The sequence below is a fragment of the Microcaecilia unicolor genome, chromosome 4 (genome assembly GCF_901765095.1).
Source record: "Microcaecilia unicolor chromosome 4, aMicUni1.1, whole genome shotgun sequence".
NCBI classification, from domain to species: domain Eukaryota; kingdom Metazoa; phylum Chordata; class Amphibia; order Gymnophiona; family Siphonopidae; genus Microcaecilia; species Microcaecilia unicolor.
The window spans coordinates 310,822,026-310,834,588 of record NC_044034.1 but is presented as its reverse complement, the minus strand read 5'-3'; the positions used below and the strand labels follow the sequence as shown (position 1 = coordinate 310,834,588).

The window sequence follows — 12,563 nt, the reverse complement described above, 5'->3', positions numbered from 1 at the left end:
TAGAACTGCTATACATATAAGCAGCGCCACTGGGTAGTGTGGTCACTAAATCGGTGTGATCCATTTAGTTTAGACCTCCTAGTCAGGTGGCATTCAGCAATGCCAAGCTAGACATGAATATCAACACTAAATGGTAATTTTTATTTTTATTACATTTGTACCCCGCGCTTTCCCACTCATGGCAGGCTCAATGCGGCTTACATGGGGCAATGGAGGGTTAAGTGACTTGCCCAGAGTCACAAGGAGCTGCCTGGGCCTGAAGTGGGAATCGAAATCAGTTCCTCAGTTCCCCAGGACTAAAGTCCACCACCCTAACCACTAGGCCACTCCTCATGTGCCAGACCTTTTGCTGCACCTTCGCTTTGCCTCTTTTTATAGAAATAATATCAGGCCATTCAGACAGGATTTCCAGCCTGCAGTTATCCGTACAAGGGCTGAAAATCCACAGACAAGCCAGTTATTTCTTGACTGGCCACCGGTTTTAAACAGGCGGTTCAATCAGCCCAATGGTCATTCCACCAGTGTGTTCCAAATAGGGCTTATGGCTGGGTGTTAAGCTCCCACATTCCACAACATTAGATCTCAGCCAAAAGGCTAAGAAGGGACTGTCCTCAACCCACGCTTATCACTACACTTGATCTTGGTCAAAAGGCCAAGAAGTTTTAAACTAGATTAGGTAATTATTTTTTTCTGGTTTCATACAAAATGTTATAAATGCATCCTCACAACTGAAAGACACTTCTTGGCTTACTAAGAGTAGGCTGCAGTCAAGGAAATTGCCTGAATGTCTGTTGCCAGGGGATACAAAAACAAAACAGACCTAATTTGGTCCAAATGCAGAAACTGACTCAATTCAGTGGGCGCTGTAGCTTTGGCCCTACAGTACAGTGTACTCCAATTGTTTTAAGTGGCATTTGCATAACAAATTTCTAGAAGAGAGGGGACTTTCAACAGCCACACTATCATATGCCAAAAAAAGAACTTAAAAGCAGTTTACAATAGGCGAGTGAAAACTCTATCCAGAAGCAAAAGGGTTCCTAAAAGGCAGGGAGTAGCTTCTACCTTATTTAGTAGATAAATAAAACCAAGATAGGTGCAGAGCTGGGCACTTACATATATACAGATTCAGGTTCAATTCCCAGCTCGGGTCTTCCAGGACTGGGGATGCTACAGATGCAGGGTCCACTGCCCAGGTGCTGGGGGGGGGGGGGGTGAGGAAATCATAGTCATCATGCAAAGATGACACGTGAAGGGCAATTCTGAGTACCTTACGAGTGTAAATAAACAGAATACTAGCACGCAGGGCACCTAAGCACCATTCCATAATGGCATGCGTAACTGACATAGCGTGTAAATGCAAGGGGGCGTAAAAATGGGTGGAGCAAAGGCAGGGCTCCCAGTTACATATAACTGAGAAAATTGTCACATTTGTGACCGTTTCCTTGTCTGTGCTCACCTCGCCCTCTGGTGGCCAGACCTGGTGGCTGCAATGGACTGTCTGTTTACTGTCACCCGTTCCAGACTTCAGCCCAGTTCAGTCCAGATCTTCCGGGCTGCCAGAACTGATTTCCTTGTTTGTACCTGAACAGCACCCGTAGTTACCTTGTGATTGCTGCAGATGAACTTTAGCAGCTGATGGGCTTTATTAATCACCTAGAAACTTCTGTGTTGGCCTTTGCATCGCCTAAGGTCCCTGGTATGTGGGTGAGCTCTGTGCACTTCTGCCTAGTCCAGTTTTATTCTGAGTTCTTGCTTGGTTCTTGTTTGTTTGTGTGTAGTTAGCTTTGGTTTTATTGTTTAGTTCCTAGTCTTGTTTCTGGTCTGCATTTCCTTGTCTTGTGTCTGTGTTCTTTATTAGTGGCTGCTTGGCAGCTTTTAGTCCTGACTCCCTCCTGTCTGTGTTTCAGTCTGGCAGCTTGTAGTCTTGACTCTGATGTGTTTCCTGCTGGTATCCAGTTCCTGCCCAGTCCAGCTGCACCCAGGGGCTCAACTCCTGGGGAAGGGTGGTCAAGTGCAGGTGAATCCTTGTTCCAGTCCTGTGCTCCAGTCCAAGTGTTCTTGTCCAGTGTGTTCCGGCTTTGCTTATCCCTGTCTGCAGTCCCTGCTTTGTATGTGTGTTAGCCCAGTGCTGGTTGGGGTGGTTTTGCCTGCCACTGCCGCTCCTTGGCAACAGCCCAAGGGCTCACAAACCTAGTTGCTGCTTTGAGATCTGACAAATACTGTACGTTAGGTGTTTCCCTGCTGCATTTAGTTACCCTCAGGTATGCCCGGTCTATGGCTGGTGTAACTGTGAGCATCTACATCAGGGATATCCAACCTCGGTCCTCAAGGGCCACAGTACAGTCAGGTTTTCAGGATTTCCACAATGAATATGCATGAGATCTACATGTTAGGCGTATGTTAGTATTCTAGAACAGAACCTGGGCACCCAGAAGCAATTATAGGATAGGCTTTCACCGTGCACCTTCCAGGCACCTAAATGGGGGCACCCAGTTGAAGAATTGTCGTTCCCCCCCCCCTCAACCTCACGACTATATTTAGGATTCAAGAGTCCTAGTGCATGGCCTCCCGCCATGGACTGTCACTGCAATGACTGAACTAAAGTAAGCTGAGAGAAGAAATATAAAATGGGGGGGGGGGGGGGAAAGAAACAATCAATCGGGTAAGTTGTGAATGAAGGCTCAAGATAACAGTCTCATATCGCCTTGAAAAGGGTCTAATATAGCACATAGTGGAGGAGTGGCCTAGTGGTTAGGGTGGTGGACTTTGGTCCTGAGGAACTGAGTTCAATTCCCACTTCAGGCACAGGCAGCTCCTTGTGACTCTGGGCAAGTCACTTAACCCTCCATTGCCCCATGTAAGCCACATTGAGCCTGCCATGAGTGGGAAAGCGTGGGGTACAAATGTAACAAAACAAACTACAACTCAAATATGATTTTTTTTTATAAGATCACCTACTGTTGTAGCATGATTGGGGTTGTTATGGAAAGCTGCTGCAAATTCAATCTGCAAAAGAATAGCTTACAAAACTTTAAATATAGGACATGTGCTACTATTTATTATTACTTCAGATGTTAGGGTACATGGTGCATATAGTTTTCTTTAAAAAAAAAAAAAAAAGTTTTTGAGGTCACCAGACAGCACTGAAAGCAAAAGAGCTGCATCTGTTCAAATGGAGTAGAGGAGTAGCCTAGTGGTTAGAGTACCAGCCTCGATAGCCAGGGGCGCCCAGTTCAAATCCTACTGCTGCTCCTTTTGATCTTGGGCAAGCCACTTAATCTTCCATTGCCTTAGGTACAAAATTAGATTGTAAGCCCTCTAGGGACAGAGAAAATACCTACTGTACTTGAATGTAACTCATCTTCAGAAAAAGGTGTGAGCAAAATCCAAATAAAATAAAGACTCACAGCAGTAGTTCAGGCTTGTTTTACATTGTTCTAAGGACTCTCCTGAGGCACCATTTCAACTGGGAGGTCACCCAATCAAATTGGGCAACCAATGCGTGAAAAGCAACAATGCTCTTATTGTACAAGCCTTCCCAAGTCGATTAGTAGTGGCACCTCTGACCAAAGTAGACTTAATTCAACTATGATGCATCTTTATTACTACTAGGCCTAACTTCCATATTTCATGCCCGATTGAAAATACATTTTTTAATTATTGGTATCATCCTTTTTGTTTAAAAATACCCATTTAACAGTTAAATTTTATCACTGCAAATATCTGGATTTATTAAAACTCAATTACCATGTTGAAACACTGTGTTTCTAGTAAAGGCCACTTCTTAAATATCCAATCTGCCATTCTAAACACAAGAAGAAGAGCCACTGGAAGTCAAAATAATCAGCACTGCACTCCTACAAATAATCCACAACACATCCAACCAAGCTAATACAGAAAAGAATACGCCATGAAATCCTCTAAACTGTGAGCTGTGAACATAAAAATATTAACAAAGGCCAATGTAAAACCAAAATAATATTTGACTGAGTTTTGTAAAATAAAGCCACTCAATGTGTGCCCATTTCGACTACTTTAAACTAGCTCTACAATACACTCTACTCGAAGTAAGACTCTTTACATAAGTATTGCCGTACTGGGACAGACCGAAGGTCCATCAAGCCCAGCATCCTGTTTCCAACAGTGGCCAATCCAGGTCACAAATACCTGGCAAGATCCCAAAAAAGTGCAATACCTTTTATGCTGCTTATCCTAGAAATAAGCAGTGCATTTTCCTCAAGTCCATTTTAATAATGGTCTATGGACTTTTCCTTTAAGAAGCCATCAAAACCTTTTCTAAACCCCGCTAAGCTAACTGCTTTTACTACATTCTCTGGCAATGATGAGTGAAGAAAATTTTTCTCCTTTTTGTTTTAAATTTACTACTTTGTAGCTTCATTGCATGCCCCCTAGTCCTAGTATTTTTGGAAAGAGTATTCGCATCTACCCGTTCCACTTCTCTATTTTATAGACCTCTGTCATATTGCCCCTCAGCTGTCTTTTCTTCAAGCTGAAGAGCCCTAGCTGCTTTAGCCATTCCTCATAGGAAGGTCGTCCCATCCCTTTTATCATTTCCGTCACCCTTCTCTGTATCTTTTATAATTCCACTATATCTTTTTTAAAATGTGGTGACCAGAATTGAACAAAATATTTGAGGCGAGGTCACACCATGGAGCGATACAAAGGTATTATAACATCCTCATTTTTGTTTTACATTCCTTTCCTAACAACACCTAACATTCTATTTGCTTTCTTAGCCACTGCCGAACACTGAGTAAGATGTATTTACATTTACAGAAGTAAAATATTAATTTATGAGAAAACTCTCTCAAATTACTTTGGGCCTAGGCCATTTTCACCAACCACTTATCCACAAATCTCATCCAGCTTTTTAAAAATAGTTAAATACAGAATCACAACTTAGAGAACAAGAATTCAATTTCTTCATATTAAGGCTCTATTTCGTGCAAATAGGAAACAACATTTTCTAATTTACAATAATGTAATTCATCTAAATCAAAAATACTAAAGGATAACTAGCGACAGATTTCACAAATGCCTGGCAACCACTTATTTTTACATTCTCCTCTATCCTTCCAAATGCTTAAGAAAATGATGTCAGGCAATGAGACACACCCAGCATGCAAGACATAGATGCAAGTTCTTCAATACTATGAGCAAGAACAAGAAATCAACTATATGATTCTGGTAAAATTTGCATATTACACTACTCTTACAAGCTTTCCGACATATATTCCAACCAACATGGTCAACAAGCAGAGTACACTAGTAATGATGCATACCATATTCTAATTTTCCTTATAATCTAGTTTGGTATCTTGTTATTCCATTATAGTATACACCACCTACAGAATTACAGCTGTAGAACCACTCTGGTCAAAAGGAATCCTTCTGTCCCTTCCATCAATCAAGCACATTTTTCCCTACCTTGAAGAGAATCCTAGGAAGAATAATCCTCGCATGCATTTGTACTCACTGTTTTTGGCATATCGATTGCTGAAAAGACCAAGTCCATCTGTTATTTACCCCATGGAGCTGTGACATTTCCCTCTGTGGAAAGAGCTCTGATGCTGTCCCCAGCTTCTCACAATCACAGACACTCTTTGCACAATGGAATAAAGCCCTCCATCCAATGGCATCAAAAAATAACCTCGAACCCAGAAACACACCATACTAAAGCCTGAGGCCAGCTTGAACAGTAAACCCTACAGTGGGTTTACTCTTCAACGTGGTAAAGTGTGTTTCGGTTCGAGGTTATTTTTTGTTGCCTTTGGATGGAGGGCTTTATTCCATTGTGCAAAGAGTGTCTGTGATTGTGAGATGCTGGGGACAGCATCTGAGCTCTTTCCAGAGAGGGAAATGTCACAGCTCCAGCAGAAAATGCTGTATTTACAAACCTCACCCCCACCCCCTCCAAACCCTGCTTGTGTAAGCCATGCATTCCTGCAGCAAGAATCCAAGCAAAATGTCCAAGGGCCGAAGACTACTGCAGACACCTTCTACATTATTCTACAAACGTTTTCCATTAGCCTATGTTAAAAATCCTCTGAAATCTGTCTCCTCCAAAAAAAGACTACCTGGATAAAAAAAAATATTACTTCACCATAATCACCAATATTAAGAACACAACAGTCAGTCCTTGGAAACATTGTAAAGCAAAATAAATTGCTATACTGCTTATTTTTTTTATTATTTTTTAAGAGACAGAAATGCAATCGTTTCTACAGTGCACAATAACAATCAGGTGGATTTTTTTTTTTTGTAGCGAAAAGATGAGGCTGTAGAGAAGATTCAGTCTCTGGGAATCTCCCCCACCCTCTGCTGTTTTTGAAGCCTTTGGAGCACAAAGACCTCCCGTACAAGCTCTCTCTAACTCACCGTGATGCGTGGAATATTTTTCTTCCCCTGGTAACCCGACATCTTTGATGAAGAAGAAAAAAAAAAGCGACAGATTTCCCAAAGTAGAGAGATGCAAATCAGAGGGAACGGATGATGCAAAAGCTCTTTCCAAGCTCCTCTTAGGGTGCACAAAAATATAAGGCAAAAAAAATGAAAAGGGGGTCAGAAAGAATTCTGTAGTGGGGAGGGGTAAGTAGAGATCCCGCCGCTACCCCTTTTTTTTCCCTTAGAGCCTGCCCAGCCCGCCCAGCAAGAGCCAGGGACTACGGTAATGAAAACCCTACCAGCAGTTGCCAACGCGCCTGCGCACCGCCACTCCCTGCTTCAGTTAGAGAAGCCTGCAGCTTCCACTAAAAAGCTATTGGTTGGGACCTTCCCGGGTATGCAAATATCAGCCGTCTAACGGGAGGAGCAGAATAGCTGGCACAATACCTCTAGCCTCCCCCACCCCACCGGTCGCCGTGGCCAGACTGCTGAAGCCCACAAATCAAACGAAGCGATTGGTAGGGGGAGGAGGAAAGAGCGCGAGACAAAGCAGGAAACTGCGGACAAACCACCAAAGCTCACCGTCACGTCAGCAGTAAAGCGTGAGCTATCGGCAGAGCAGCTGGCAGATTCTTCAATAATCAAATAATACAATGTTTTATAGTTCGGCTTTTTTATTTACACTTGCACTCAGAAAGAATCGGGACGAGAATCTGGCGATGAAAAGTTATGTAGGTAATTTAGAGAATTGTTTCCTGCTGTTTTCCCTTATTCTTACATTTCTGGTGATTGCAGAAAAATCTTGTAAACCAAATTAAACATGAACTTGGACACAGTGTGCAAACGTGTAAATTTTAGAGCCAAGTACTAAGCATTTTCACTGGCACAAAATAAGGTAAACCTGTTTTATTACATTAGCCACTTGGGGAGGGGGGGTTTCCCCCTAAATGCATGAGGCTAATATAATTTTGCAATAAATCTGATGGAGCAATACCCCTGTAGTGTGCCAAAAATACATTTGTTTAACATTTAAAAACACGTTGACAACCACTTGTAAACTGAAATATTAATTGGCCAATAAAAAGCAAACCTTGTTTTACTGTTTCCTGCATAGTTTGTTCTAGGCCTCTTCCCTCAATAGCACAGAAGTGAAACCCTCATTTTAATTTGTTAAGAAATCCTGGACAGCTGCGCAAGCCGACATTACTGAACACTGGAGGATCCTAGGCTTCATTACCAGATCAGGTTTTCCAGTTCTATAGGATTTGGTGCAAGACTAACAGTGCAAGGGCCACTTAAAAACTGATCAGATTTAACCTAATAACTGAAGTGAGGACATTTAAGAAAAATCTACTGTTAGTTTCATTTTTGAAAGTTGAATGCTGCTATAAAATACAGAAAGTGGTAAAAAAAAAGAAACTAAAAGCAACAGCTGCAAAGCTTCAGAGCTTATATCAGGTATGAACATTGTTTTAAAAATAACATCTTGGAAGCCCAGACCAGGTGTTTTGCCTCTTCTTTTTTTTTTTTTTTTTTTTAATAGATTGAATACAATAGCCAGCATGGATAAAAGGTGAAGTGGAAGAAGCTACTATTGCCAAAAGGTCATTTTTCAAAAATAAAATGGAATAAGGATCCACCTGAAGCCCACAGAGAACAGCATAAGAACTAGCAAGCCAGATGTAAAGCACTGATAAAGACAGCAAAAAGAAGCTTGCCATAGAACAAAAATTTGCAAAATAAAAACTTTGTCAGATACATTCAAAGCAAGAAGCCTATGCAAAGTCAGCTGGGCCATTAGATGATCAAGGACAAGGGGTAAAAGGGGCACTCAAGGAAGAGGAAGACAAAGCCATAGCTGAGAGATTAAATCAGTGCTTCTCAACCTAGTCCTTGAGGCACATCCAGCCAGTCAGATTTTGAGGATACCCACAATAAATATGCATGACATTATTTACATACCAAAGAGGCAATGCATTCAAATCTATCTTATTCATATGCATTTTGGATATCCTGAAAACCCAGCTGGCTTGGTGTGCCCAAAGACTAAGTAAAAGCAGTTAGCATACTTTAGTTTAAAAAAAAAAGCCACTGCTTATCCCTGGGGTAAGTAATATGGAATCTACCTACTTTTGGAAAGTCTGCCAGGTATTTATGACTGGGATTGGCCACTATTAAATACAGAAGACAGGGATTGATGGACCTTTGGTCTGATCCAGTATGGTAATTGTTAAACTTGTGTTTCTGGGTTGATCAGGTTTGATAGTGCTACAGAATTAGGGGAGGAGGGAATTCCAGTCATTGCACAATGGTGACACCTAGGGGGCAATTCTATAATCTAGGCCAGTGTTTCCCCAAGTCGGTCCTGGAATACCCTCTTGCCAGTGGGGGCTTCAGGAAATATCCACAACAAATATGCATGGGATTGATTTGCATACACTTCCTCCATTGTATGCAAATCTCTTTCATGCATGTTGTTATGATTCTGCCGGTTTGGCTGAGGGGGAGGGGGGACGTCTCTTCTGATTGGCTGCCAGAGGTTGTGCTGACGTCAGGGGATAGTACTTTAGCCTGCAGCGGAAGAGTTTCTCTGCTTTTTAGTTACTTACGCTTGGTGGTAACTGGAAAGCCTCTCAGAACGTGCTCTAGGTTCTGACAGGGATCTGTGTTGTGTTAGAGTATTCTTTTCCTTCCCTCTGGGTTAGCTGCTGCTGTGTGTGTGTGCGTAGCTCTGTTATCAGGGTCAGCTGCTCTTTGTTTAGTGGGGGCTGGGCATTGCTCAACCAGGGCTCTGGGCTGAGTGAGAGTGTTCTCCTTTATTTGTTTGTTTTAAGGATTTCTCTTCCCAGTGTCCCGGCCTGCTGGCTCAGTGAGTTTAACCCTTTGTGTACTGTGTGTATGGTGTTCTTGCCTCTGCCAGTGTGTTTGTTCTATCGGCCCTGCTCCCTCTTGGGGAAGGGAAGCGTTTTCTCTGATTGTTTGTTGATTTATGGAACTCTCTCTCTGCTGGCTCTACAAGCTTAACCCTTTGTGTTCTGGTTGCCTCTGTCTACAGTGGGTTTGAGGCAAAGGCTTTCTGCCTTCCTTTTGTGTCTGGTTCCTCCGGCTTCTGCCTGGGGCTTCCTACCCTGGGGGGGGGGGGGGTTGCTGTGTTAGTTCCCCTGTCCTGCGCTAGTCCCCTGGGTGGGCGTGGGCCGCTCTGGTCCTTTGTTTCTCCCTCTGCCCTATTGCTGGTGTTCAGCGCGTGCCTGGCATCTTGGGGCCCGGGGGGCCCTCTGGGTTCTTTCACCCCTCCCTGTGTGTGATTGGGCTCCAGTTCAGCCGTGAGGCTCGCACGAGTGGCTCTGTGTGCGTGGGTTCCGGTTCGGCCGTGAGGCCCGCCTGTATGCCTATTTCCCTTCTTCCTGAGGGACTGCGGGGAGGGGTAGCTTAGGGGTATTGGATAGCTGGGGTGTGTGGTGGTGGGTCGGTCTCCCTTGGCCTCGGCCAGGGCCCAAGGGCTCACGACCAACCCAACGGATTACACATGTTCATTGTTGATATCCTGAAACCCTGTCTGGATACATATATAGAAGACCTTCACCCAATGGAGGAGAAAGGCATCACATGCAAGTCTGCCATGTGATCTAATCCTGGGGGGACCTGGTTGATATGAGTGGAAAAAAGATCCACTGAAGGGGGTGCCCCACTCTCAGAAGATCTTGCAGTCTACACCCATGTTGAGAGTTTACTCGTGCAGTTGCAAAACACTACTCAAGTCTGTCCGCCAGGCAGTTGTCCTTTCCTGCTAGGTTTGTGCTTCTGAGGACCATTCCATGAAGGAGCACCCACTGCCTCCTGACACAAGGGATAGGATCCCATACCCCCTTGCTTGTTCACATAAAACATTGCAACCTGGTTGTCTGTTTGAGAATAATTTGGTTCTGTGGCTAATCTCTGAAAGCCTTTAGAGCGTTCCAAATGGCCCTGAGCTTGAGGAAGTTGATATGGTAAGCTGTTTCCTGAGCAGACCAAGTTCTCTGAGTGTGAAGCCCATGTACATGAGCGCCCCATCCCAAGTTGGATGTATCCATTGTTAACATCTTCTGAGGACGTGGAACTTGAAATGGCAGTCCCAGAGTCAAATTTGACCAAATTGTCCACCAAAGAAGTACATAAGTCAACTCTGGAGGAATCTCAATTACATTCACTAGATTCCAAGCTCTCTAAGACCACTGGGAATCTAGGGGCCACTGGGCCTCTCTCAAATGGAGACATGCCATGGGAGTGACATGCACTGTTGAGGCCATGTGGCCCATTAATCTCAATATTTGCTGAGCTGTGATCTGCTTGCTGCTTTGGACTTGCAAGACAAGTGTTACTAAGTCCTCTGCTCTCGCTTGGGGAAGAAAAGCCAGAGCCTGCAATGTATCGAGCAGGGCTTCTATATACTCCAATCACTGAACCGGAAGAAGGTGGGACTGGGGGTAGTTTATCACAAACCAACACCCAAATAGGCACATTGACTCTGTCGCTCCCTCCTGCCATGTGCTCTTGACCAACCAATTATTCAGAGAGGGAAACACAAATACTCCCAGTCTGCACAAACACACTGTAAATACAGCTAGACATTTGGTGAATACCCTAGGAGCAGACATGAGGCCAAACGGCAGAACGTGATACTGGTAGTGGTGTTTCCCTATTCAGAATCTGAAAAACTTCCTGTTATTGGAAACTATCAAAATGTGGGTATAAGCATCCTTTAAGTCCAGAGAGCAGCCAATCTTTTTCCTGGGAATCATGGGAAGTAGAGTTCCCAGGGAAATCATCCTGAACTTTTCTTTGACAAGAATTTTGTTCAGGGCCCTTAGGTTTAGGATGAGAAGAAATCCCCCCATCTTTCTGTGCACAAGGAAGTACCTGGAATAGAGAATCCCTTCCTTTCCCCTAGTGGCATGGGTTCGACTACATTGGCCTGAAGAAGGGTAGAGATTTCCTCTACAAATACCTGTTTGTTCTGAGAGTTAATGAACGATACTCTTGGTGAGCAATTTGGTGGGCTTTGACGCCAATGCAGGGCATAACCAAGATGGACTATTTGAAGGACCCACTGATTGGAGGTTACAAGAAGCCATCGTTGCTGGAAAAAATTCTGCTTCCTTTCTACCAGTAGGCCATCCAGGACTGCGGCTATTCCCTCCTGGATCCATTCAAAAGCTTGTCCCTTGCTTTGACTGGGGAGCCGGCTGGGACTTCTGATGACGGGACAGGACTTGCGAGGCTGACAGCGATGGGCCTGGGACTGCTGGGCAGAGTGAGACAGAAACCTATGCCTTTGAGAGCAGTAGGGTCGCCACCTAGGCCCACTCAAAAAACTTCTAGAAGAGGAGGCTGCAGCTGGAAACTGCTGAGATAGGGTCTGGATGGTATCCATATGTTTCTTTATGAGGTCCGCAACCTCCTCCATCTTGTCCCCAAAAAGATTGTCTCCTCAGCAAGGTGCATCTGACAACCTCTCCTGAACTGCTGGTTCTAGGTCAGAGACATGTAGCCATGAGAGTCTGTGCATCTCTACACCCATGACAGAAAGTATGGACGCAATATCAAAAGAATCATGTGCTCCTGGCCAGATGCTTTCTACACTCCAGCTGCTTACTGAAGCTCTGCAGCTTGTTCTAAGGGAAACAATCCACAAGACAAAGTGTACTGTGTGCAAAGATTTCAAGTAAAGGCTCGTGTAGAGACAGTGGCGTCGCGAGGGCAGCTGACACCCGGGGCGGGTCGCCGCTGCGCACCCCCCCCCCCCCCGGGTGCAGCACGGCGCACCCTCCCCCCTCCGGGCGGGAGAGCCAATCCGCCGAGGCGCCTCGCTGGTTCCCTGCTCTCTCTGTCCCGGAACAGGAAGTAACCTGTTCCGGGGCAGAGAGAGCGAGGAACCAGCGAGGCGCCGACACCCCCCAGCGGCGTGCACCCGGGGCGGACCGCCCCACCGCCACCCCCTCCCCTTCCTACGCCACTGTGTAGAGAAGGTAGGATTGGATGCAGGCAATAAGTATTGAGGCCTGATAAACGATGCCTGATAAACGTTTCTCCCAAACAAGTCTAGTGTTTAAGCCTCTCTACCTGGGGGAGCCGAGGCATGAGTCCTGGGGCTCCTAGCTCATTTGAGGGTGGATTTG

At 44.8% G+C, this 12,563-nt stretch overlaps 1 protein-coding gene across 3 annotated transcripts in view; it reads right to left on the bottom strand.

Moving 5' to 3' along the window:
- The window catches only part of DPYSL2 (dihydropyrimidinase like 2), a 111,107-nt gene that overhangs the window by 69,843 nt on the left and 28,701 nt on the right, over positions 1-12,563 (bottom strand). Inside the window, exon 1 of one of the 3 annotated variants that reach the window (XM_030201837.1) lies at positions 6,400-6,670. The exons of 1 other annotated variant lie outside the window; for it this stretch is intronic. In XM_030201837.1, coding sequence (XP_030057697.1) covers positions 6,400-6,441 — 42 coding nt within the window. In that variant the 5' untranslated portion in view covers positions 6,442-6,670. Of the gene's footprint in view, positions 1-5,497; positions 5,640-6,399; positions 6,671-12,563 lie in introns of those variants that run through there. One more of the 3 variants, XM_030201838.1, reaches the window with a different exon arrangement.